The sequence below is a fragment of the Talpa europaea genome, assembly GCF_964194135.1.
Source record: "Talpa europaea genome assembly, chromosome: 2".
NCBI classification, from domain to species: domain Eukaryota; kingdom Metazoa; phylum Chordata; class Mammalia; order Eulipotyphla; family Talpidae; genus Talpa; species Talpa europaea.
Window position 1 is genome coordinate 23,884,840 of NC_140068.1, and position 27,822 is coordinate 23,912,661.

Genomic DNA, 27,822 nt, shown 5'->3' on the forward strand with positions numbered 1-27,822 from the left:
TTATAAAATTTCCTTCCTGCTTTCAAACACAAATGGGTAAATCTGTTCCACAGCAGTAGCAACAGCCTTTACATTGGGACCTGCGACAAACACAACAGAGGATGAGGTGAGAAGAGGTAAAGAGAACACCAGGAAAAGGCAATTTCCCAGGATTAAACGTATTCAAGTCATTTAGAATATCAGGTATTTTTTTTTTAAACTTATTTGAGTATTTTGCTCATGTAAAACTCTTATGAGAGTAATAAAAAAAAAGTTTCCCTCAAGTATTTTAAATTCAAGATACCGTGAATAAAAAAATGATACTATGACAATATATAGGACACTCTTACAGCTCCAAACTGGAAACTATCCAAAGGCCTATGGACAGTGTGTTCACATGCTGGATACTAAACCACAAGAATGAATAGCCTACAACTACATGGAACAGCAGGAATGAATGTCACTAAGATAATGATGAGTAAAAGAAGACAGATACAAAATAGTACATATAAGATGTAAAAACAATATAAAATCAGGTAAACTAATCTACAGTGTTAACTCAGGAGAATGGCTCCCCTGGAAGGGGAGAAGTGACTGAAAGGGGTAAATCAAACATTATTTCTATTTGGAATGGTGACCTCTCATCTCATTATATCAATAAATGAGTTGTTTTCAATATCACAAAATACCTGTTACTGTGATACTTCCTGTTGAAAAAATCTGTAACGTGGCTCTTAGAGATTTTATTCGATAGCACACAGCAGGATGAAGTTCAGGTTCATAACTACATACAAAAAATTCACAATTAATATAAATACATTGTCAGACAAATAACGTGAAATTTGATGTTCTCTTGATTCCTCAAAGACCCACCTGGCATGAGGTCTATTATTCTTTGTGAATTCTGGCAAACGGATTTCAAATGGCATGTTACACACTGCCAAAACATTAACCACCTTAAAATCTGTAAATATTACCTTCGGGAGAGAAGTAAAACTCAATGAATTATTTTGAAACAAAAAAGTCTGCTCATTAGACAACATGTAATAATTTTTAATCTTTAAACAGAAACATCTTAAGCATGGATGACTTTATATTTTAAGTTATGAGTCACTCTTTAATCCTATAAATAAAGGGGAGAAAAGCTCAAGACAGGATTTTAAAAAAACTTGAGGTATGTACATAATTAAAATAATACATATGAAGTCTTTTGAATCCCATGTTTAGTTTTTCAATACTTTAAATGGAATAATTAATCTACTGGGATAGATGAGAGAGCACAGGGGAAGAAAATTAAAGCATAGTCCTCTTTCACAAAAGTCAAAATGGAAAAGTTGTTACTTAAAAGTTAATAAATTGGGCCTTCTCTGGTGGCGTGGCAGTTCAGGTCTGGTGGCCCGCAGACCTCTCCTGCCGCCCGCTGCTCCCCTCAGCAGTGTACTTCGTCACTCTGTTCTGCTCTCCTCTCTGGCTCTGGTGAATCCTCTCACCCTCCCGCACTTCTGACTGTACCCAGTGCGTGTATAAATAAATAAATAAATCTTAAAAAAAAAAAAGAAAAGCTAATGTTTTTTAAAAAAAAAAAAGTTCATAAATTAGTGAGCATGTACTGCGCTCCAAAAGTCAGGCTGGTTTTTTTTTTTTTTTTTTTTTTGTCGTTGTTGTTGTTGTTTTTAAATTAAAGATTTATTTTTTTAATTTATACAAGAGCTGGAGTACAGGCCAGAGTCGTGGGAGGGTGAGAGGATTCACCAGAGACAGAGTGGGGAGCACGATAGGCAGACGGACTGAAGGCCCTGCTGAGGGGAGCAGCGGGGAAGACAGGAGAGGTCGGCCTCACTATGTGGGATTCTCCCTGGCCAGCCAGGAATCAAAATGGTGCTGCGGAGGCTGTGGACAGCTTCACAGCATGGAGCTCAACCCGCTGCACCACTGGGGAGGCCCAGTAAGGCTGTTTTTTATATGCAACAGGGTAAATGACAGTTCTGTGAGTTAAGTTAAATGCTTTCTTTTGGGAATAGAGTGATAAAGTTGTGCTTTGACTACCTGGGATTTTCCTCAACATTTCTAATGTTATGGTAAGAAAAAGAGGCTCCAAGGCTACAAATAATGTTCTTTCACTAATGTCAACTTCTGCTGTCAATATCTTGAATGATTTTAGTTCAAATAAAGACATCTTTAAGTCTTTTGAAAAGCCCTTAGTAAAGCCACAATTCTGGATGAATGAACTATTCTCCAACTCAGTATTTGCTTAAGGCAGCAGTTGCAGAAAGTCTAAAATTGGGTAAAGTGGCAGCACCATCCATTATGGCTCCCAATACAGTCACTCTGCCCAAGCAGGAACACCCCAGTCTCCCCTGTAGTACTTCAGTGCCTTCCTATCACTTACACCACAGAGGAGACTGAATCTTCAGATAGAAACTCAATTTCTCACCACTTCTCACCCAAATCCCAAATAAGATAGGTCTGTCTCTTCAGGGACCATAGTTCATCTTTATTTTTCTTTCATTTACTCATTATTTACAAGTGACTGTAAGTCCAGACTACCTATTAATTTTATTCAACTCCACAAAATTAGGTTTACCTGCCAGCAATGGTCACCTTACAAGAGCCAGAAAGTAAGTTAAGAGGGTACTGCAGCTCTCTACATACCACCCTGAAGGTTACTCTTGAAGTGAGAAAAACACAATCTGTGCGTGAGAAGTAATGAAATTAAAGGAATTGGAAAGGAAGTTTTAATTTGTAAGGGAACAAGTCTATCTCTCTATGGGAAGGAATTTGGAGAAAAAAAAAATAAAGCCCAGACACTTGACAAAGACCCTGTGGGCAAGTTTTACCACCAAATTAGGTACTGAAGGACAATACAAAAAAAAAACAAGAAAAAGTCAATCATGCGGAGTTTCTGTGATGATTTCATTAGTTTGCTAGAGTAAAAACTTTAACTTTACAAAATAAATCCTTGAATATTTGCACATTGGATTTTTTTTTTTTTTTTTTTTTGAAAACATTACCTGAAAACCTAGTTTCTGTAGACTTCGGGCTAAACGTCTGGCACCAAATTTAGCTTCTTCTTCACTATGATTTTCGGGAAAGAAAAAAATTGTCAGGAAATAGATTTTTGTACTGAGGAACAAGACAAACTGTATATTTGGTTTTGTTTTTAAGTCTAGGAAAATGTTTCCACTAGAGGAAAATTAAATAAAAATTAAAAACCCAAGTAACATTTACCTTGTTGCTCCAGTGCAAATAATTTTTCCTGAGGACCAAATTGTAGCTGTAATTCTAGGTTTTCTAAGCTTCATTAATACTTTCTACAAAACAAAAACCAGAAAAAGGCTGATTATATAAGTGTTTCCAGATATGGTTCTGCTCTACATAAGTCATTTTATACTTAAATACTATTCCATGCTTACTCAAAATTGAAATAAACTGTTCTCCAAATCACACATTCTGAAATCAAGGACCATACTTACCACAAAGAACATATTAATACAAAAAGATTTTTAATTGAAACTAGAAGGTCTATATAAATCTGTCACTATTTTTGTGAATTCAATGTACTACAAGTATGTAAACTTTTAAAACTCTTACTCTGCTGTGGTCCCCCAACTGGACTTTGTCATTTGCAAAGATCCTCAAATAGCCTCAACTGTTCACACCTCAAGAGCTTCACAGTGGCTGTTACTTTCATCTGAAATATCTTTCCCACAGTTTTTTTATTCATTCCAGCCTCTCACCACATGTCACCTCCACACAGGTCTTTTCTGATCATTCCACCAAAACCCTCTTCCCTCTTCTCTCAGCTCTCCTTTATTGTGCTTTACAATTTCATCACTACTTTATACTGCAACCTATAGTTGAGATGCCTATTACATATTCAAGTTCAATATGCAAATCTTGAATGCAAAGTTAATGGAGCTGGAGGTACAATTGCTTAGACATGAAAATGAATTTAAAGCTAAGGGTTTTTGCATGAAATTACTTACAGGGTAAGTATAAACAGGTCAAGGGCCAAGATTTAAGTTACTGTGAATTTAAATTTTCATCGCAACTTTTTTTTTCAAAAAAGATTTATTTATTTATTTATTGAATAGCTGGGGTACAGGTCCAGGCGCGGGAGGGTGAGACAATTCACCAGAGACAGAGTGGGGTGCAGAACGGGCAGAGAGACCAAAAGCACTGCTGAGGGGTGCAGTGGGAGCAGCAGGAGAGGTCTGCTGCGCCATGTGGGACTCTCCCTGGCTGGCTGGGAATTGAACATGCGCTGCAGAGGCTGCGGACAGCTTCACAGCGCTGTGCTCAACGTGCTGCGCCACCAGGGAGGCCCTGCAACTTTTCATTTATGGAAATTTTCATTAGATACCTATTTATATATAAGAAAGATAAATGTTTGCTGAGTAATATAAAACAAATGAATCATACATTTCTCCTTAAAACTTTTGTTACATTTTTTAACTACTCCCTTTCTATCATTTGCCATATTATCAAAGTAGAGAAAGCTAGTTTGGGAAGACAAAATTTACCAAAGATCCAAAACAAAATTTCAGTTAAAATAAATACATGATAAAATGTGATGTACACATGGCTGAGAAACTACTGAACTGAGTTTATTCTATACTTGTTTTTTTATCAACAGCTTGACTATCCATTCAGCTTTTTCAGTTTTTCAACACAAACAAACTTCTCTGTCATATGGCAATGTTAAAGTTCCAAAGCAACATTAGGCATTTTCCCCTCTTAAAACTTTTTAGCAAACATATTTAAAGTAGTTGATCATTACTGATCATTATTGATAATTACTGATCAATTAAAAAATCCTTAATTTCAGGTCAATGAAATCTTTCATTGAATTTAATTCACCTTTACTTAGTTTTAGTAGTAAAACTTAATAATTTACTTAGGAATACTGGCATCTGATTTTTAGAGCTTAAAAGAGACTTCCTATGTTCTTAATTTTCATGATAAATGTATATACCTAATCATTCTTTGGTTTACAAAAACCAAATGAACACCTATTGTCATTTATAATGTTAATCTCAAATACTAAGCAAGTTATCAGCTTTTATTGTATTACAGGTTTAACAAAAACTAAAATTTAAAATGTCCAGGTTAGCGGATGGTCTCACTCATAGCAGGAATTTAGAAAACCCAAATAAGAGACCAGGAAAAAGACTAATTGCAATAAAGTAAAAATCAAAATCAATAAGCAACTATAGCAGAGACACACTACAGTGGGAGTTGGGGGGAGGAGAAGAGGGATTAGAGTCAGAAAAAGGGGTGGGAATTTTATCGGGAATATAACCAAAATGAAAATGCATACATTATGCAAAATGAAAATGATGTAAGAATTATATAAAATAATTTATTAAAAAAGAAATAAAAAAATGTCCAGGTTAGGATATGAGTCATGTTATTTTCAGCAATTTGTTAGTGAAGAAAACCAACTATCTCAGCTAATTCAAGAGAAGCATGGCAAGACACTACAAAATTTCCTATGTAACTATAACTACATTGAAATATACTGAATAACTAAACATGGAAGTATAAAAGTCCCCCTCACCAGTTCAAAGAAATTGAGAGAACAATGAAGTGTCTAGCAGTCAGTGAATTCTTTGGTAAGACTTGGAGATAGGTATCTCCAAAAGCTGCTGCTTCATAGGAGGGGTCACTACTTCTAAAGACTCACTGTTGAGTTCAGTACAACTAGCATATGGTAAGGTATGCATAATCTGCAGAATGAATACATTTTAGTATAACACTCACAGGACTACAAAATTAGGCTATGTAAGCACACATATTAAAATTCAGATACTCACTCCAACATCACGCTTATAAATTACATTTGCTCCCTCCAAAGCAATCTTCCTTAAGTTCAAATGGCATCTTGTTCTAAAAACACAGACTACATTTGTAATTAGAATGTCCAATGCAACATCACTGTCTGCATCCATTGGGGTAGTTTAAAAACTTAGCTTCCCACCACGAAGATCACATCCTGAGAAATAAAACAGAACAGAGTAATTAAACTTAAATGTTTTGTTACTTTATTTTCACAAATAAGCTTGAAAGGTAATATGTAAGAAATGAATCTACATTGTTTTCAAACATTACTCAAATCAAATCATGTCTCTCTGTTCCCCACTAAAAATGTCATTTTAAAAAGAATACTGTCTTACAAAATCTTTCCAAATCTGGACCTAACTTTCATTCCTTAAAATTAGTAAGTAGGGCCCTCCTGATGGTGCAAGGGGTTAAGTCGCAGCACCATGAAGCTATCAGCAGCCACTGAAGCATGGCATGATTTCGATCTCCAGCTGGCCACATTGCTAACCCAGAGGGCGCAGCAGACCTCTCCTGTTTTGGCCACTGCTCCCCTCAGCAGTGTATTTCCGTCACTCTGCCTGTGCTGCTCCTCACTCTATCTCTGGTGAATCCTCTCACCCCCCCAACACTTCTGGCCTGTACCCCAGTTCTTGTATGCATAAATAAATCTTTAAAAAAAATAAAATTAAATTAATAAGTAATGTTTACACACATCAGGAGCTTGCCAGACTTAATCTCTTGCTACTTGCCTTCACAACCACTATGTTTCAGGTTCATCAAAATTAGGGAAATTCTCCAAACACCCTATGTTCAATGGCTGGACTTTGTGGTCCCAATGTCCATCCACTAATGGTATTATATCCACTTTAGACAACTTGTTAGAGCTATGAAAAAAACTATGATAAGAGCACTTCTACAAACAAGCAAAAAAGAAGCCCAAGTTTTTAGTAAGCATGTGCCCCATATCCAGCTAAAATATCTCTTTGGATTTCCACATCTTGAAAAATAATGGTAATTCAGCTTATCTAACACAAAAAGAAAAAAAATCAGAAAACGGTAAACTACTGTACTGATAAGAGTCTTTAAAATCCAAAATAAAATTTCAGCTGAAATAAATACATTATAAAATTTCATGTACATGTGGCTGCTAAACACTGAACTTAGTTTATTCAACACGTAATTGTAGACTTAATCTTAAAACAGTGTAGACACTTAGTCTTTTTTTTAAAGATTTATTTATTTATGCATACAAGAACTGGGGTACAAGCCAGAGGTGCAGGGGGTGAGAAGATTCACCAGAGACAGAGTGGGGAGCAGAACAGGCAGACTGACTGAAATATACTGCAGAGTGGAGCAGCAGGCGAGACAGGAGAGGTCTGCTGTGCCCTCTGGATTAGCTCCCTGGCTGCAGAGGCTACAGATAGCTTCATAGTGCTTAACCCCTTGCACCACCAGGAGGCCCTAGACACTTAATCTTTAAGACTACTTGTAGCCATAATCTGAAAAATATTCTTTTTAAGGGTTCAAATTATTATATAATTAAAACAACAAAGATGCTGAGTCCAAACAAAATATGATAGAACACAATGACAAGTCAGGCCAAGACTTCTAGCCTCTTTACAGATCATACAACATTCAATTCTGTGCCTCAACTGTACTTCAACTTCATTAATTTTCTCCTCTTATATTTCCATAAACATGCTTATCTTTTTGTTTTTCTGGGTTTGTTTTTTTGTATATGTTTGAGCAGCCTCAAAGAATTTTAGTGTATAATGGATTGGGCAGGAGTGGCAGTGAGGACAACGGACATATATGTACAGAGATTAGTAAGGACTGGCAGTGATATTTAAGCAGCAAGCTCAATGTCTGATTAACCATGTAACTGTTAGGAGAACTCTGGCAAAGTTATGCAGTCTATCTACCCTTGGATATTTCATCTATACATGGGATAGATTGTATCTACCAGCATCGTAGATTTATATAAAATGTATAAAAAGTACTTAGTACATATATGTGGGAAATACCACAAAAATGACAGTGGTTATAGATACAGTAGGTTCAAATCAACAGGCAGAGCAGAGATTTCTTAGCATTACTTTCCATGATTATATTATAACCTAGATATTCAGCCATCTGGACACCAGGAGATTCGGCTATATTCTTATAAAAATTATGTGATAACTGTTGTAGACAGAGAATCCTAGTTTCTAAACCCACCTTTTCCTCACAATGAACAGAAACCAGATGTATAGTTGGGCACATTGTAGCAGAAATAACATACTCCCTCCTTATCTGAGGATGCCAGAAACCACTAGAGTACTGAACCCTGTATATGCATACTTGTAACAAAATCCAATTTATAAATTAGGCATAGTAAGAGATTAACAATAATAAAAATAGAACAATTATAATACACTGTAATAAAAGTTAAGTTAATGTGGTCTCTCAAAATATCTTGTTGTAAATAATATTCTCAGACCTTGGTAGACTTTGGGTAACTGAAACCACGGGAAGAGACTGTGGGGGGAGGGGTCCTACTGTACTGTATTTTTCATGCTTTTTGGCAACAGATAGTGAAGAAGCCACACGATTCTGTACTAGTCAATGAGATGTAAAATGAAATGGTTTTATGTCTTTTGGGAAGTCTGCTCTGAGGGACTAAAATAAGGCAGTAAAGACCCCTTGTACCTTCCTGCCCTTCTACATTCTTCTACCTGGAGATGGACTTGAGAGCTGGAGCTCAAGTAGCCATCTGGGATCATGCACGTATGAGGTAAAGATGGTAGAAGAAGAAGAAGACTGAAGAAGCCAGAGTCCCAGATAGTGAGAACTTCCTCACTGTCCTTATACGTCTTAGTTCCCGATTTTATGAATGTGAGAGAAAAATCAACTTCTATCTTAAGCCCATCATATACTGGAATTTTGTTTTAATTAATCAAACCTAGTGCTAACTAACACACATTCTCTGAGAATGTTCAATTTTAATGCCAGAATATCCAACGTTTCAATCCCAGTCTATATTAAATTTCTCATCTACTTAGAATTCCAAACAATTTCTTTTAGTACCAATCATGGAAAAAACTAAATTTATCAAGCCTGCAACTTTACTCCCAAAGCCACCAATTTTCTTTTCTTTTTTTTTTTTTTTAAAGATTTACCTGCAACTTTACTCCCAAAGCCACCTATTTTCTTTCTTTCTTTTTTTAAAGATTTATTTATTTATACAAGTACTGGGAACAGTCAGAAATGCGGGAGGGTGAGATAATTCGCCAGAGACAGAGTGGGGAGCAGAACAGGTAGACTTGATGAAATACACTTCTGAGGGGAGCAGCGGGTACAGCAGGAGAGGTCTGTTGCGCCATGTGGGACCCTCCCGGCAGCTGGGGATTGAACTGGCGCTACAGAGGCTGTGGCAGCTTCACACTGTGCTCAACCACTGCGCCACCAGGGGAGGCCCCAAAGCCACCTCTTTTCATTTGAATGCAAAAGTATTATTAACAAGAGCCTTTTTTCCCTCCCTACAAGCCCCTTACCATAATATTCATGAAGATGCATACACAGTATACTTTATTATGTTTTTTGTTAATATGGAATTATTTTACTGGTTGGCACAGTTGCTAAGGGGATGTATTTAAGCAACTTCACAAGAACACAAAAAACTTGAAAGTAACATTTAAACACAAATCTACTAACATTATAGTATAAAATATTTATGATATATGAAGGGGCTAGAAGAACCCCACCTAAGCACCACCCGCTTCAACTATAAACATCACAGTACAGTAGATACTGCTCCAGGTACTTCTCAAAAACCCTGTTCTCTCATCTTTCCCCTCCAAAGCCAGGGAAATCTCTCTGAATTGGTGTTTTATCAATCTCATAATTTCTGTGAAACTAATTACATATATATCATATTCCTAAACCCAACTACATCATGATTTTCAAAAAAAGGGGACAATATGGATTTGGTTTGTTAATATTTCATTTAGGATTAATTCATTTATGTTCATAGATAATCTATAATATTCCTTTCTTGGATGTCTTTATCTGACTTGAATGCCAAGATTCGTTAGACAAGTTAGTGCAGTTTCTGTCTTTTTTCTTTTAATTCTCTGGAAGACAGTTTATAGCAGACCTCATTTGAAAATTATCTGGACTTGTTTCTTGTTTGGTTGGAGAATTTTAAGACTAATTCAATTGAAGATTTTTGAGGCAACTGATGTCTTCTGTTTATTCCTGAATCAGTTTTCTTAAATTAAAATTCCTGGGGGAATTCTCCATTTTTCCCCTAAATTTTGAAATTTACTGGTATACAATTTATCATAGTTTTCTGATACACAAAAAATCTTTGCTACAGTACACTTATTTTTTTCATCACATTATCACTTATCCCTGTTTTTTCTCCTATACTTCATCAATCTTACTAGGAGGCTTATCTATTTTGTTAAGGTTCTTAAAAGAACAAACTCTTGGCAATTATTTGATCCTCTTTATTGTTTTTGGCCTAAATTCATCATTTTCCCTTCTATCGATCATTTTCTTATATTAGAAAGTTAGATGCTTAATACTTCAGGTTTGAACTTTTTTCACTTCTTACGTGAATATTCAAGATGACTATAACAGCATATTAAAGGTGTCTGAACCTGAATTATAAAATATTTTGATTACCCCTTGATTTTACAATATTTAAATTTTCATCATTTTTCTTATATTATTTATTTAAAAATTCTTTCAATACATGGTTTTTAAGTTCACTTAGTTAACTTGAAAGAATGATATACTATGTATACATATTATACTATGTTAAATACCAAACAATGCTGGTGCAGGTGTGAGTAAACTAGCATTCTCTTAAAATTTGGTACAAAAATTTTCTATAGGAGATAATTTGGCATTGTGTATTCAAATAATTAAAATAATCAACTATATACTGAATTGTAGTCAACTGCTAAGAAAGTATTTCAAGCAATAATTAAAACGAGCAAAGTATAGTTAGGATTATATATCACAACTCTGTACTAACAGAAGCTTAGATGTCTATCTAGAAGGTAATGTTAAGTAGAGTATAGCACAATATAACACCGTTATAACTGAATATTTTATAAATTACAAAATGACATGGATATAGACAGAGGTCCATAATGTGAAAAAAAAAGCTTGATAAGGGTTCATTTTGGTTTATATATCTACATATGTACTTATATATTTACAGTTGCCAAATAATAACATTCTATTTAGAGTTAACACCAGAGTGACTTTAATTTAAAAAATAGACATTTCTTCTATGGCTTTGTAGAGACTGGATTTTTCCTTTTCTAAAATGAATATATTAAATATAAGAAAAATAAAGCTAGTTATTGATTTACATATAATTTATCAACAATTTTCCCACTGCCAAAGGCTTAATATTAAGATAGGTATTTTGTCCTGTCTCTCAGGTGTTTTGTCCTGCTTCTCAAGTATATATTTAGTATGGGCTTGTCAACTATTTCCTCTAATAAAATGAAAAGTTTAAAATTGCCAGTGTCCTAACCTCAGGAAATGTCATGTTTCTATATTTCCACTAAAATGCATTATAGAAGTTGAAGCAGCTTCTCCCTCATTCAATGATTTTAACTTTTTTGACTTTCTAGTGGTATTCAAAAACATTACTTCAGCAGTCCTCACAAACCACAATTTTAAAGCAGTACCTGGAAAACACTGCCACCTCCTGGCTTTTGAGACAAATTGCATCCAATTTTAAATTTTCCGTTAAGTATAGGAAAGACATTTAAAGTGAAACGCCACAATAAAGTGTCATCAAAAAAAAAAAAGCAAAAATAACTCTAAAATCTAACTAAAAGCCAAAAGAACAAAATCAAAAAAACCAAGAACTACAGAAAAGTATATCCTTGCCATTAACATTGCATCTGAGGACACTGAGGGGGATGCTTCAAGGGGTTTAACCATAAAATTACCATCTGTGATTTGAGAAATGGCAGAAGGGAAATCTGGATATAGACCAATTTCCAAACACAACACGAGCCCACGTGGTCTCCTAGAGATAGCTGATTTCTAAAAGCAAGAGGAGCCATCAAAACTAATCTCATGTTCTTTATAAAGTTCCTTAAATAGCAGATTAGGAAATAAGACATTTTGTCTATGCCCACAGGTCACATGCCTGTGACCAATGAGAAAAGATAACATTTTGCCTTTTAGAAAGATGATGCTCATTTATATTTGTTTAATAGTATAGCATCCACATTAAGGAGACCCAGTGTGTTTACATTTTATTTAATATGTGATAACTGGGTAAGTTAGCTTTCTCTTTAAGTCTTAACTCTCTCTTTTGGAAAATGTGTGTTAAAAATCACTGCACTGCCCAGGGTAATTTAAAGATTAAATATGATTATCTATGCCAAGTACATAGTATATAGCAAATGGTTATTAAATGATGGATATTATTGTTTGATGGATTCACAGGTAGTTGGATATTGTAACCAAATAACACTATTTCATAAATTGTTGCAAAACTCGAGAAAAGTCACATTAACAGGTGGAGAAAAACAGTATCATAATAGGTTAGATAAGAATTAGTGGAGGGCCTCCACTGGAGGCGCAGTGGTTGAGCACTGGGCTGCGAAGCTGCCCACAGCCTCTGCAGTGCAGGCTCGATCCCTGGCCGCCAGCGAGGGTCCACATTGCGTGCAGACCTCTCCTGCTGTGCCCGCTGCTCCCCTCAGCAGTGTACTTCGTCAGTCTGCCTGTTCTGTTCCCCGCTCTGGTGAATTCTCTCACCCTCCCGCGCTTCTGACTGTACCCAGTGCTTGAATGAATAAATAAATAAATAAATAAATAAATAAATAAATATTAAAAAAAAAAACCAATTAGTGGAATAACACCAGTGGGTCACATTGTCTGTTCCATAAGCGTTTTATCAGACGATCACCATGTTTATGTGTTTACATAATGACTAGGTGGCACAACTCAGTAGCTGTGACAAAAACCAAGTTACATACAAGGCTAAATAGTTACTATCTGGTCTTTTAAGAAGGTTGCAGATTTCCAGGCTAGCCCAATGAGGCGCTATCAATAAAATAAAATTTAACGTTGGTAAATGTAAAGCTCACATTTTTATCAAAATGAACAAAATTTTTGTTCATTTTGTGTATCATGACCCTTAACTGCATCCTAGTTTGAATAAAATAAGAGAGATCTTAAGGAAAGCTGAGTGTGGAACTAAGTAATCTGTCATATTAGGGAATTAATATAAATTTTGTTAGTTAAAATAATAGGATGTTATGAAGACACATATGCTTATTTTTTTTGAGCAACAGAGTAGATATATTGAGAGGGGAATGTCATGTCTGTATTTTCTGATAAAATTCAGGTATCTTTCACTGTCTAAGCTCAGTGACAAATAGATTTAGATAAAGTTTCAGAAAATTCCCTCAGAATCTGGAATCTTGTCACAGGAATCAAACAAATCTGATGATCTCTTCAAGGTACAGAGTAAATGTGGGCAGTGAGTGTAATTGTATTTTTAGACCCCCCCCCAAAATGCCATATTTCTGCTTCAATTCTTAATAATTGTTAAATCTAAGCATCAAGATTCATAGGTATTCATTACAATACTCTCTTTACCTACATTATCTGTCTGAAATTTTTCACAAAATTTCTGAGAAATGTTTAAGACATTGTTTCACAATAGGTCACATTAAGACAACATGAGTTTTATATTACTTAAGAAAAAAAAAAACAGGGCCTCCCCAGTGGCGCAGCGGTTGAGCGCTGGGTTGCGAGGCTGCCCGTGGCCTCTGCAGCGCTGGTTCGATCCCCAGCTGTTCCCCGGCCACCGGAGGAGGGTCCCACATGGCGCGCAGACCTCTCCTGCCGCCCGCTGCTCCCCTCAGCAGTGTACTTCGGTCCTTCTGCCTGCTCTGCTTCCTGCTCTGGCTCTGGTGAATTCTCTCACCCTCCCGCGCTTCTGACTGTACCCAGTGCTTGTATAAATAAATAAATAAATAAATAAATAAATAAATAAATCTTTAAAAAAAAGAAAAAAAACCAAACAAACCTAGATTAGAGAGGAGTGTTCGGAACAAAGGAATAAACTCTTTGCATGGAGACATCCAGAATATCCTGACCTTATCATTTAAAGAGGGCACTGATATCTAGGGGAAAGTAGGAAGGCATGGGATATAAAAATAGTTTTGTGAGTAAAGTCTCAGGACATTAAGCACAAAAAAAGGAAAGAAGCAGTTCTCAAATATCTGGATAAAAAAGGAAACTGCTAGAGAAAATTAAAGTCACACAGAAGCAGATTTCATGAAATCATACCAAAACCCAAATATATGCAAAGTAGTGGGTGCCACAGATGATAAATAACAAGAAAATGGATGGCAGGTTTAGAGGATTAACCAGTGGCTGGGAATGTTACAAAAGTCTTCTGTAAGGTGGGAGATTACAATACATGGCTTCTAAGATCCCATCTAATTCTAAAATGCCAGGATTTGAATATCTTATGTGAACACATACTACAGACAAACCATGAATTATATACTAAATTTTTATTTTAGCTCTAAAGCTATTATATTAATTTAGCGAAATTAATGTCCCAATACTGAAATTGTTACTTGCCTTCAACAAGCATTTGTGTTCAAAGGGGCAAATTCTGTCTTTAGAATGTTAGATGTAATAAGGGGTAATAACATACGTCAATGAAAACTGCAAAACTTTTAACTTATTTGGCAGGTGACATGCTATCATGAGGACATTTTTGTACATGGCCCAAGAACTTACACTTTAAAAGCCAGTCCTGAGGGCTAGCTGGCATATTTGCAAATTTAGCAATTTTGATGAAAATTTTATTAACAGTCAGCCTGGCAATACCAATCCTTGCATTTTCCAAAGGAAAGCATTATATATTACCGATATCATATACAGCATTTAACAAGTGCCTTTTAAGTAAAAGCAAACATAACCATCACATTAAGTTAAAATCTTTGTTATGGGTCTTAACTTTCTAGCTCTGACCCTACTTAAACACCAATTCTGAAGACTAGTAAGCATATAATGTTCATGTGAATAACTTGTATTAAAAATGAATTACTCTAATTTTTTTTTTTTTTTTTGGTGGGACCCTCGCCAGTGGCCGGGGATCGAACTGGCGCTGCAGAGGCTGTAGGCAGCCTCGCAACCCAGCACTCAACTGCTGCACCATCAGGGGAGGCCCAAATTTTTAAAATTTAATTTTTAAGAATCTGTACCAAGATAACTACAAAGATAACTGGTTTTTTTATGGAAATTAACAACTCTGAGAGTTTCCAACAATTATCTACAGTAAAAAAATGGTAAGGAAAAATGCATTTTATGTTTCAATCAATAAAAAAAATTGGTATTAGCACCTAAAGGTAGTGGAAGATTTAATTTTTGATTTTCTCTAAAAGCACTTAAAGCAAGTCAATGGTTTACTCTCATGAGAAAGTTCCAGTTGAAAAATGAAGCATTTTGAATATTATATAATCTAATGCCCATCCCATAAGTAGGGTTTAAAATAGTAACCTATTTAAACATTTCATTATTTCCACATGCACTAACATATATCTATATAAAACTGAGAAAACAGTAAGACCTGGATCCTTTGTGACAATGGGCTAACTGAACTGTTCCTATCCTTATTTGTTAAATGCAAGTACCACATTTACTTTACCTGATAGTTTTGAAATATCAAAATAATATGCTATTGTATCTAGTCAACAAAGGATTTCTCAAAAAATCCTGACAATCTGATACATATGAAAAAATAGGAATATTGAACAGACTGATTTTCCCTATACTAAAGAGGGTAAACTTCAAATATTACTACTTGCATTTCTTCTCTGGTAACTTTTCATATCGATTGTTCACTTCCCATCTGAGATCTCTTAATTTCTTGTGGCTATGCAGTTTCTTGTTTAAAAAAAAAAATCTATCCCCACTTCTACACCTGGTTCACTCTCACTTCTTATTCTATAGCTCAGCATCACCTTCATTCAATCAATCCCATAACAATGAATTAGAGATTGAAATGTTAGGCCTCAGGCTGGGGGTGGAGATTCAACAGTGAACAAGACCTGGCAGGGGAATAGCAGGTCTCTCAGATAAGAGGCAAGAATATGAATTGCTTAGGACCCTCCTAAAGGAGGATCAGCATGGCTACAGTGGGAAGATTGAATGGGAAAGTGACTCAAGGCCAGGCTGAAGATGCAAGGAGAGGTCAAATCATCTTCTAAGCTGTATTTATGCCAAGAGTTAAAAGAGCAGCAAGAAATGACACACATTCACTTTTTTAAAAAAAAACTTACCACTGCTTTAACAAGAGAATAGAATGGAAGATAAGAATGGGTAGGAACTAGGGCTTAGGGCAGCAGGCCTGGAAAGAGTGACAGCAGTGGTGACCAGGGAAAATGAAGATAGAAAGAAGTAGACGGAAGAGACATTTTTAGGAGAGAGGGTGAAAAGAGCTTTGTGACTATATAGGGATTAGGGAAAGGGCAATGGAGGATGACGCCAAGTCTGTGGCCCAAGATACTATTTACTGAAACAGCAACACTGGAAGGAGCACAGGTTTGCAGGGAAGATGGGAAAAGAAAATTCTCCAGGTTAACAAGCTGTTTTGGGTATGTTGAAATGAAAGAACTTCTGTACCACTAAGGAGGAAATAATCAGAGCAGATAATCAGATAAGAGGCCATTTGCTCAGAAAAGGTCTAGGTCTAGACTGGAGGTGAATTTTGGAAACCCTAATACAGGAGACAATTGTAACCATGATGGGAAAAATAAGAAATCAAAGGGCGAAGACATCTGATTCCTCAAGATTGAACCAAAGTATCCTCACGCTGATTTCTATTACCGGGTTAGTCATGCCTCTATCACACTATTTCCCCACACTACACTGAAATTTCCTATTTATAGATATCCCCAGGGTAGACAATAAGCTCCTCAGACACATGATCAAATCTTATTATTGTACCTGAGTCTTGACACAGTTCCTGAGGCACCAGATACATTCAATAAAATGTCTGTTAAGAGTTCGTTAGCTTGAGATTATTAAAAAGCAGTATCTACAAATAAACACAAACACTGTCTCTAAAGAGCGCAGATTCTGGAAGAGATTACTTGGGTTAATCCAGACTCTACCACTTAAGTCGTGTTTATTAAATTAATGCCTTGATGCTTCACTGTCTTCATCTGGAAAAAAAGGGCAGATAACAGAACCTATCACAGAGTGTAACCAAAATTGAAATTTCATGCAAAGCACTCAGAATGGTAAGCATTCAAATTTAGCTATTCTCATGGTTACTATTATTATCTCCTCTCTTCATTTTCCATGGTTAGAGAAATGCTCAAAAATGGAAAGGATTTCCAGTTATTTTTTGTGGTCCTCAAGCTTTGGACACAAAAACAGATCATGTTCCTTCAAGTGTAAAAGGAAGGGGTAAAAATAAAGAGTGTAATTTTGATGTATTTGGTAAATTAAATTAGTATTCTTAAAAAACATTTTTTTTTAAAAAACAAAGTATGGGGGGCAAGGAGAAGAGAAACAGGAAGAAACAGGGAAAAAGATTCTAATCAAGTCTACTATATATTACTAAAAAAAATTCTGTTAACAGTGCTCTATAGGTACCATGAAAATTAGAAGTGAAATGCGTTTGGATATTAAATTGCAAAAACAAAAACAAAACCTGTTTTCCTGCTCATTTAACTTAAAAGAGTAAGACATCATTTTTCTTCAGCAGCTCTTACATGGGTCCTGATTATCCCATTTTAGGGGTTATCACTTAAAAAACTAGGACATTTAAAAATTTGTAGAAAATCTTGGTATTTGTCCTAAGTTACCCTGAATAAGTAACTATAATTTGTAAGGCTAGCCTTAGTCATTAAACTGATGCTAATAAAACAGCATAATTTTTACAATATTGTTTTCATTTGCAAGTATAAATGTTAATTCAGCAGGTAGCTAAGAAATGGAATGAACCCTCTTTCGATTTCTGGTTGGTGTCAAGGTTGGCATGCATAAAGTTCAAGCTTCTCTGCATTTTGATGTTTATTTCAAGGGTATGAATGTAAGGTTCAAATATTGTTGGTAAAGAATTTAATTGAAAGAAGACACTGCAAGGCAAAAACACAGGTGAAACGACCTGTTTTGATAGTTTCCTCAAGTAAATGTAGGCAAATTGTTTAAGATCTATGTCCTTTTAAGAAAAGGAAGGTAAGAGTATGACATTAACTTCAGGAAAACAGTGGATAGAGTTCAGACTTTTGTCATTAAAAAAGAGTAAAAATATAACAAACTTAGAAGCAAAAAACAGGATTACCAAATGAATACTCTTACCACATATAAGCATCATAAAGAACTTCTTATTTTACCGAGAACTGGTCAGGCCTGTAACTGAGGGTAGTATCACTCAAAAGAAGATAAGTATGAAGAATGTGGCTAGAGATAAGAAAGCCATAAGTTTTTTAAATTTGTAAACTAAGGTCTGTGAGACGGACTAACAGATTTCACCTAGCAAAATAATAAACTGAATAATTTGATAATAACATACAAGTAACAGAAAGGGTTCTTAGGTATAACACAAGACTGATTAGGACATTTTCTGATTGGAACACTGGTTCTTAACTATCACAGAACAGACTAAAACTACCAAGAGGTTCAGGGCCTCCCCTGGTGGCACAGGCGGTTGAGCGCTGCGAAGCTGTCCGCAGCCTCTGCAGCGCCGTTTAGATCCCGGCTGACTGGTTCTATCCCGGCTGACCAGTGAGGGTCCCACATGGTGCGGCAGACCTCTCCTGTCTCAACCACTGCTCCCCTCAGCAGTGTATTTTGTCAGTCTGCCTGGTCTGTTCCCCACTCTGTCTTTGGTGAATCTTCTTACCCTCCCGTGCATATGGCCTGTACCCTGGTTCTTGTATAAATAAATAAATCTTTTAAAAAAAAACTACCAACAGGTTTAACCCCGAGAGATATTGATTAACTAACCTTTTAAGGGCCCTAATTTTAAAACATTTCCAAGCTGTTTGTAATGGTCAGAGAGCTGAGAACCACTGGGCTGAAATGCTATAATAGGTCATCAAAATAATGGAATTTCCCTTTCAGCAGGTCCTTACAATGGGCTATATATTACATCAGGACTGTTTATCACAGAGAACATCAAGATTTCTGTACTCTGTTTACCATGCATTGTTTCCCTGACTTGGAGTCATGCACTAAATTGTCACTATCTGCCTTCTGCCTCTACACACTATGAAATGCTTCAAATAAATGGCTCACTGCTCACTGCTGAATCCACTATCACAGATGAACCTCTCTGGAGCATAAATACTAGGAACCTCTCCCTCACTCCTTTCTATCCTTAGAGCTCCTGAGACCCCTTTCAGTGGTTTTCCTCCCATGTCAACTACTGCTGCCTCCTCTAATGGAAGTCCATAACAATCCTTGACAAGCTCAATAGCAGGTTCCAGGAGCAAGGAATCCCCTGAATAGTCGACAGATAAATGTGAATCAATACTTGCAGCCAACTGTTTTCTTTCTTCATATTCTCAAATTCAAGATTCTTGAATGTTACAAAAACAATGCCTTAAATCCTTTTAAGCTTTCCAGGATTTAATTCATGACTTACGGCTCTTTAGTCAATCATGACCAATCAGAGATTCGAATCCATAATCCTATTAGGTGTATTTATTAAATTAAGCCAATACACTGAAAACTAGTAATCCCTTCAGAAATAAGACTTTAGCCTCTTTCAACCTCAGTTTCATCAGCTGTAAAATGGGAACATCAAAATAATAAAGTTGTTGTAAAATGTAAGTATGAAAGGTTAAAAGAAATAACTTGCTCTCTTTTGATTCTTTAGTCAATAGAAACACCATCTAACACTCTCTCACCTGAATCAGAAATTTCAGAATCATTCATTTCTTCTTTTTCTCCTATACCCAGTTAACTTTGCTTAGCTGCATCCAAAGCACCAGCATTTTAGGCTTGCAAATGTCATACAATACAGCCTTTACATGGAATTTTCTGCCTGCCATCTCTACAATCTATTCTATCTGAAAAATAAGCTACCATTATTATTTTCCTGTGCCATACCCCTGCTTAAAGAAACATCTCTTGGCTCTCTTACATGGAACAAAACAGAATCTTACTTGCTTGGCTTGGAAGACAGTGAACATCAATTCTTCGTATCTGCTCTTTGTAACCAAATCTTCCATCTCCAACACAACTTAAGTCTCTACATTTTACCATTCCTCTTGCAATAGCAGATCCTTTCCTGATTTTCTTTATTTGTCCAGAATGCCCTTTCATTCATCTAACAAATGATTACTCATAGTTGCATTCATTTAGTAAGCAACTGAAATGAATCAAGTGGCTACACACTGGGAATGTAGCTCAGATAAGGTCAGATAAGGGACCATCATGGTAGTTATGTTCCAGTAGAACAATAAACTGACAAGCAATTAAAATAATTAGAGAATGTGACCTTTGTTATATAAGGATGACACTAGAGAAATTTTAGGGGGAATGATCAGGAAGGCCTTCTAACTTGCTCAGAAATGAGAAAATATTCTTAAAATGAGATCCAGAAGGACACTAAGCAGTCACTAATGAAAGAGACCCCAAGCAGAGGTCACAGCAAATACAAAGTATATCTGAATTATAACTGTTCGCTAGACTGTAGGCACCAAGTTCCTTGAAGAAAACTGCTTACTTAAGATGCTTATTTAAAATTTGGCTCAATAGCTGGTACTTGGTAAACTCAATACATAGTTGCTAAATTAAATGAATACTTTAAGAACAACAGAAAGACTTGTGAGGGCTGAAGAATAAAAGGGAAGAGTAAACTTATTTCACAGTAACAATAAGAATCTTAGTAGCTTCAAACCACTCAACTGTTGACTCCCTACAATATCCTATTATTTCCTTACTTCATTTTCTGGTATGTTCTATACAGTGTGCTTTCAACTAACAAGTTGCTAACAGTTTTACTTCAAATCCCCAAATTCTGAAGGGTAATTGTGTTCCACGAGTTCTTAAAAAATAGAAAAATACAATTCCTTAGAATTCTGATGTAAGGAATTATTTTAATTAAAATACATACATAGATTAGAGAGTCACTTTTACATATTAACCATCCAATTTAACAGGGTTTAATGTTAAGGCCATTATTCCTCTTCTAACAAAAGTAAGAGTGAGGGTACAATATGAGGTAAAAATGAAGAATTTAATTTCAGACATTTGAAACTCTTCCAATTTAACAGGCCTTAAACAAAAAGTCAAGAAAGAGTAAATCAAAAGGTACAGGCTCTTAATGTACACATGAACAATTAACCAAGCAGTTTTATACTACGAGTTGAGATAGAATTTTCAAGATTACTGGTCAAAGATTTTCTCTGCTATACTAACCAAAAGATTTACACTAGCAATATGCTGCTGAGGTGATGATTAAAGTATTATTTATAAGGCATTTTGTCAGTTGTGAGATAATGAGCCATGTCACATTCCTTATCTCAGGTCCCTCCCACTACCACCGCCACCACCATCATCAAAAAAGACTGGAGAACTAAGTTGAGATTAGCCTATCCAGTCTGTGTTGAGGAAGGTCTAATGAGTAGTTGATTGTGTCTTAAACAGGGCTGGGTCTCTTGCAAATACCCTATTCTGAGACAGAGATTTTAGCATGTGGTCAATCTATCAGCAATTAAAGGATGCTCATTAAAACTTCACTAGGTTGTCCATGTGTACAAGTAACTACAGATACTCAAGAAGCTCACTTTAGCATAAGCAGGAGAGAGAAAAAGGCTTTGGGGCTCAACAAATGTGTATGGCAAGTTATAAACCCTGGGGTGGTTTCTTATTCCACAAAAGTTTCAGGTTCACCAGGAATCTTATCTGAGGTTCACATAATAGACTTCATACATGTTGATCGCAATCATGAGACAAATACGCATCCTTATATTTGCACTTTTGGATTAAGCATTAGATTTATTATCTTCATATCTGAAGGACAGCAACATCTGTTCCTGAAGAAGTGTGCTGGAAAGAACATTAGGGAAACATTAACAATGTGTCAGAGAGACCTTTATTTCACAATAGACCTGTTTTATTATGGACGATAGTATTGACACCTTGGAGATCTATTTTCCTAAAACTCTCCCACATAATCTCCAGAATAGCAAAAAGGATATGTGTACATAGCCCTACACACACACTCACACACACCCCCCTAAGCTCATATATATAAAATGCCATGATCATATTCTCTTATCTCAAAATTTATCTCAGTATTTTTTAGATCCAGAATGCATGATAACTATGGAACAATGTTAACAGTAGTCTATCAATATTAAATCTGCTATGCCCAAAGTAGTTATTACTCAACTAAATAAACAGTATCAATTAGACTTCACTCTCTTCAAACGGGAAAACAAAAGCCACTCCTCTAAATAAAAGTGTATTTGCCAATTTCCTGTGTGTGTGTGTGTGTGTGTTTTAAAAACCAATTAAAACAAAAAAACAAAAACAGCACAATATGGAAAGAGGAATCATAAAATTTTACCCTGTATATCCAAAGCAAATCTTATTTTTCTTCCTTACAAAGTATATTAAAACATTTGGACTTGGCCATTTCAATGGCCATCTAAACAAAGCTCTAATTATCAAATTAGTTCCCTGATTAGGTAGGTACACTTAGCATTTGGTGTTAGCCTTGTACATAATCTTGCAATATTAGGCAGTCATTCTTGAGCCATTTGAGATATTGGAGCAAAGCAGCAGTTTTAGCTACTTCCTAAGTTACAGGTAAACTACTATATAGAACACAATAACAGTGACAAAGAAAACAAGTTAAATGTCTTCACAATGACCTCAACAAGCTTTAAGTTTACTGTCATTTAAGGCTATCAAAGTAAAAAAATAGTGTCTTATGAGCAAGACTAAGTCTGCTAAATTAAACTGTTGAAGTCTATTCCTTTTATTAAGAATTCCATACAGCTCAACAAGCAATTAAGTCCACAGGGAAACAGCATTTCAATAGCTGCAGCGCTGTGCCAGATCACGTTTGCGTGGCCTTCATTTTCCAAGAAACAGAGATGTCTCTTTTTACTTAGTCCATCTGCTATAAATGATAACTAGATACCAATGTGACAATCCAAAATTGAAACAAGAGTGCTTTCCCCTCCCACAACCTAACAGGAGATGAGTCCCACAGTCAGTGATCACAAAGAATTTCAAAGTTTGCATAGAAAGTCACCAAAGTAAAGAACGCATTCAAGTGGCCTAATGATTCACATTTAATGAACCACCCAGAACCAACAACACTGTTAAGAGCACCAGCCAGGTAGCATTATTCTAGGTACTTTACACACTTCTCACAGCAACCATGTGAGGTAGTACGAATACTAACCCCATATGGTAGGTGAAGAACTGGGATCAGGACAGTGAAGTAACTAGTGCAAGGCCTCCAATAAGCAGCACAGACACCCTGCCATACAGAGGTAGGCTGTAAACAAAGGCCACATACTCTTTAGCTGTCCCTGTCCCTAATCCCAAGAAAGTGTAACTGATTTTGATCAAAAGCATGTCTCACAATGAAAACACTTGTAATTTATCAGGAAGAGGAAGGTTAACACCTGAGTCTTTGGAACCATATAACTAGTGAAAACAGTTTTGCTTCTGTTAAGGTGTGGTAAGTTTTCATGAAGGGAGTTAAACAGAAACATATCATGAACCAAGGCCAATAGAAAGACGTCTATGGTGCTAACACAACCAAAGTACTAATGTCATCCACACATTAGTTCAGAGAAAACACATAACACAATCTGATTTTCAGCCGCAGAGTCAAAAATCATTAGTCAAACTTTTGTGCTGCATTTCCTGGTCAAATCTGAAAAGTTTCATTATTGACTTCCACATGAAGCTCAGGCAGATTTGACCTGCCTCAGAATTCACCTTGGTGTACATTTCAATATTTATTTATGAATGGGACACCTAACACCATGCTTCTCAGCACAAAACCAGAGGTTGAAACCAAAATATGAAATTTACCACCCTTTTAGTCACAAGATCAGATGATAATATCTTATGTGGCCTGATTCCTTTCCATTGATATCCTTCTATAATTTTGCATTTTCACATCTATACAAACACACTATCACTCTTCTAAATGAAAGGCTGATTTGTGCCACAATGCAAAAATCAAATGGCAGACCTCAGATATGCTGATATTCCTTCACCCTTTTAAAATTTCCAAAAGTGGCAATCATATGACAAGAGCAAATACTGTATCTATTCAAGCCAGTAAGCCATTATTTTTAGTGTTTGAATTGGTTAATGCAAAGCTCTAATCATGTATGACAAATTTTTGCTACTTATAACTTGCATCCCTCAGCCAGTATAAAAAGTTGAAATTTTAGACACCTTGAATTAGATCCCTAATTTGATTAGATGCCAAAAAGTTTCCCTCATCCAGCAGGTTAAGTCCCTGGAGTGGAATGGTAAAAATATATCATCCTATTAAGATGTGACTCTTTAAAGTACACACAATAAGTAAAGATACAAGATGATGGCAACTCAAAGTCCTGCGCCTCAAGACAATTCTAATTTAGTGGGCATGATGAAATCCACACAACAATAACTACATAGCACCAGGCAGTATGTAATGAAGGATTTAAAGTTCAAATTTAGGTCTGCCATATTTTGGTATCCATGCATGTGATTTCTGTGCTACCTATAAATGCACAAAAAGCACCTGAAAACATAAATCTTTCATCCAGCTGTGCACACTGTATGTGGCATGAGGCATAAAAAAGGTGCAAAAAATGGGTATAAATTTCAGAAAATGTTTATTTAAATGTCACAATACAGCTGAATTTTCAAGGTACTACAAGTTCTGATTCAGATGTGATAGAAATAAATTCTAAAATCAATTTAAACTAATTTTCACATCAATAATAATTTCATCACATGGTCTATGATGCAACAGAAAGAAATCAATCACCGGGTTATTACGGGGCCTGCTTCATCTAAAAGCTGCACCGACACCCACTCAACTAGATTACATAGTATTTGCAAAATGTTAATATGGTACATTCACAATGAGAAATACACTCTCCAAAAATTTCAGCTTCATCTTTCATGTATTTGTTCTATTTTATAGCAAATTCTGCACATTATACACACATACACAGACATATATGTACACACACATCTATACAAAAATTCATGTGACAATTTTCCAGAAGAAAGTATGTAGAAATCACTTAGTTACCTCATATGCATTCAGGTGCAAAATGATCAAAAGAGAATGATATTAAAATTTTAAGAATTATAATTATGAAAATTAAAATTTCAATTTAAAACGCACAACAGATTTACAATACTCTTTTTACCTTTAAAAAAGCGACTATTACTGAAAAAAACTACAATTACAGTATCTATTCCTTGGGCTTCTAAAATGTTTGCACTCTATTCTAAAAGGTTCAAATATTTTTAAGTGTCCTATTTCAATAGTCTTGTCTCTCAGCACAAGTCTCTTACCTGTTGTACCACACAACCAACAGTTACTCAGAATGAATACAGAATATGTAACATCACAATCCCATTCTCCAGAAATAAAGTGGAGGAATACAGAAGGAAAATGCAACAAAGTAACATTAATGAAAAGGATATACAGGTCAAGGACATAGGTTGAAAACTCTATAAGAAAGAGCAGTAATACAAATAGCTTAGAAAATTATTTTCAGCTGGGACACCACACTAAGGCGAGGAACTAGGCAATACCAAACATTGCAGTGTTGGGGCAGAAAGCAGATAAAGTAGGAACTTAATTGTTAGCAAAAGTGGAAGCTAGGGTTTCACATCCCAGCCCCTCCACCTACCCCCCCCCGCACCTCCCCCCACTTAAATAAAAAAGGGACAGAGAGGACAGCAAATAAGGTCTAGGTGTGATGGCAACCCTGAGACTGAGGGAATATATAAAATCTCACACGCACTATGAAAATCCTGGGTCTCAATACACCTCAAGTGTGGCCCTCCCCTGTATATCCTTTTCTTTCTCACAAAAGAAAAAAAGCTATGAGAAAAGACTAATAAGCACGTTCTCAATCCATTAACCTAAAGATGACAGTAACGGGTTTTTCCTCAGCCTTAAAACGCAATTTTTAGTTTCTCAATGTTTACACTTCCCATCTCTGTTAAAGGAACCTATCCAGCTCTTTGCACACACCTGAACTTCCTTTAACAAGAGACAATGAATCTCAATTCCAATATATTATGCTTGCGTTAAAAACTCTGGTATCAGTCAATCAAGAGCACACAGAAGCAGATCATTACAAGCTTTTGAAAATGATTTTCAGGGCGGAGAGTACAAAGAGAAGGTGCTGGGGATGAGGATGACATCTTTTTGCTTAAACAGAGAAGCCAGACTTAGCATAAAAAGATGGGAACAAACAGAAGCTATAGTTGACATAATTGGTTCTGTGATTTATCAGTTTTACTTTCATCTTTAAACTTCCACTAAACATAAACAGCGTTGTTCTCGCTGTACATAAAAACTGTATTACTCTAGTATGTATACTGTGGCCTTTTCAGTATACCTCAAGAAAACCTCATTTACTGACCTAGAATGGTTGTGGAAAGTCTGAAACCATTAAATTGCGATGTGAGGCTTAAAGAGATAGCACAAACCGATAGGCCTTTAACCGGCCCTATCAAATTGAACTATGTTTTAAAAAAGATGAATAGTCCCTTCTCAATCTGAATAAAATACCATTTTCTCAAACTTTCAACGAGCTATCTGATTATTATTAGCACAGTTGAATCTTCAGTTTACATCTCTCTTTTCCAATTTCCCTGAGAATCTATCACTGCTTTTTCACACAAAAACCACACCAAGCTTGTTGCCTTTTCTTTCTTTACTCGAGCCAATTTTTAGGCACCGTTCTTACCCCTACAAAACACAAGCCCACTGCCAGTGTCTCTTTGGAACTGCAGGTGACAGATGCAGTCAGCGAGCACACAGCTGTGGATTGGCTGAAGTCTGAGTCTCCTTGCAACCAGCACACTGACAGAGCCCGCAGATGCACATTTCGGCAGAGAAGAGACTTTCACAAACCGTCATTCCCTGGTACATTTACTTTTAGGGTTCTTCCTAGCGATCACTGACCGCTGACCCCCAGCCTTAGCCCTGCCCTGCCCCCTCCCACAATTCATCCTCCTCAGTTCTTCATCAAATTTAATTATGGTTAATAATAACAACAACAGTACCAATAATGCGGGCTGTTGGCATTGCCAGAACCAGGAACGGGCGAAGCTGCTATTCGGGAGCCTTTCCGGCCGCGGCAGAGAGGCCGCCGAAGTTTTCTGGGGCGCAACGGACCCCGAGCATCTCTGCCCCGTCCCTATTCCCTAGGGTGAGGGCTCCGAAGAGACAGAGGGGGACTCTCCCTTCGCCTGTCTTTCCCCGTAGCGGATAACACGAAAAATAAAATACCTCCCTCCTTCCCCCACACCCCGCTCGATAAAGCGCCCAGGCAGCAAAGCCCCACCCCCACCCCGTTATCCCTAATGAGATCCCCAAATATCACCCCGTCCCCCTGGAACTGGATCCTCCTTCGGCCCCCGGGCTAATTCCCCCCACCCGGGCGTCTCCACTCCAGTCATCCGCCCCCGCGCACCCCACCCGATCCCGGCCCCGCACCCGCCTGCCCAGCCGAGGCGCCCCGCACGCCCCGCACCCGGGCCGCCCCGCCGCCCGCGCGGCCCCCGCCCCGGGCCGACTTCGGGGTTACCGTGGGAAGAGGGGGCGGCGGCAGAGGACGCGGCGGCAGCGCTGCTGCCGGTTGCGTCGGACGCGGAGAATAAGCTGGAGCACAAGGATGATGATGAGGCGGGCGCGCTCCCCAGTCTCCATGGAACTCCCGCCCCGGCCCGTTGCTAGGAGCCCCCGAGGCTCGGGCTCCGTCTTTCGTGCTTTGTTGTTCCGGGTACAAGGCGGCCGCCGCT

At 36.8% G+C, this 27,822-nt stretch overlaps 1 protein-coding gene across 2 annotated transcripts; it reads right to left on the bottom strand.

The window, feature by feature from the left end:
- LOC311167780 (TATA box-binding protein-like 1) lies at positions 1–27,730 on the bottom strand (the record flags this gene model as incomplete). Of its 2 annotated transcripts, XM_084228850.1 has the most annotated exons (7): positions 1–80; positions 669–763; positions 853–956; positions 2,991–3,054; positions 3,208–3,290; positions 5,796–5,868; positions 27,609–27,730. In XM_084228850.1, 7 exons carry the CDS (start codon positions 27,728–27,730, stop codon positions 1–3), a joined length of 621 nt encoding a protein of 206 aa, XP_084084976.1. The 2 variants fall into 2 exon arrangements, with proteins under 2 accessions (XP_084084976.1, XP_084084977.1); XM_084228851.1 differs by lacking the exons at positions 2,991–3,054; positions 3,208–3,290; positions 27,609–27,730 and having other exon boundaries at positions 5,796–5,930.
- Positions 27,731–27,822: the final 92 nt, after the last annotated feature.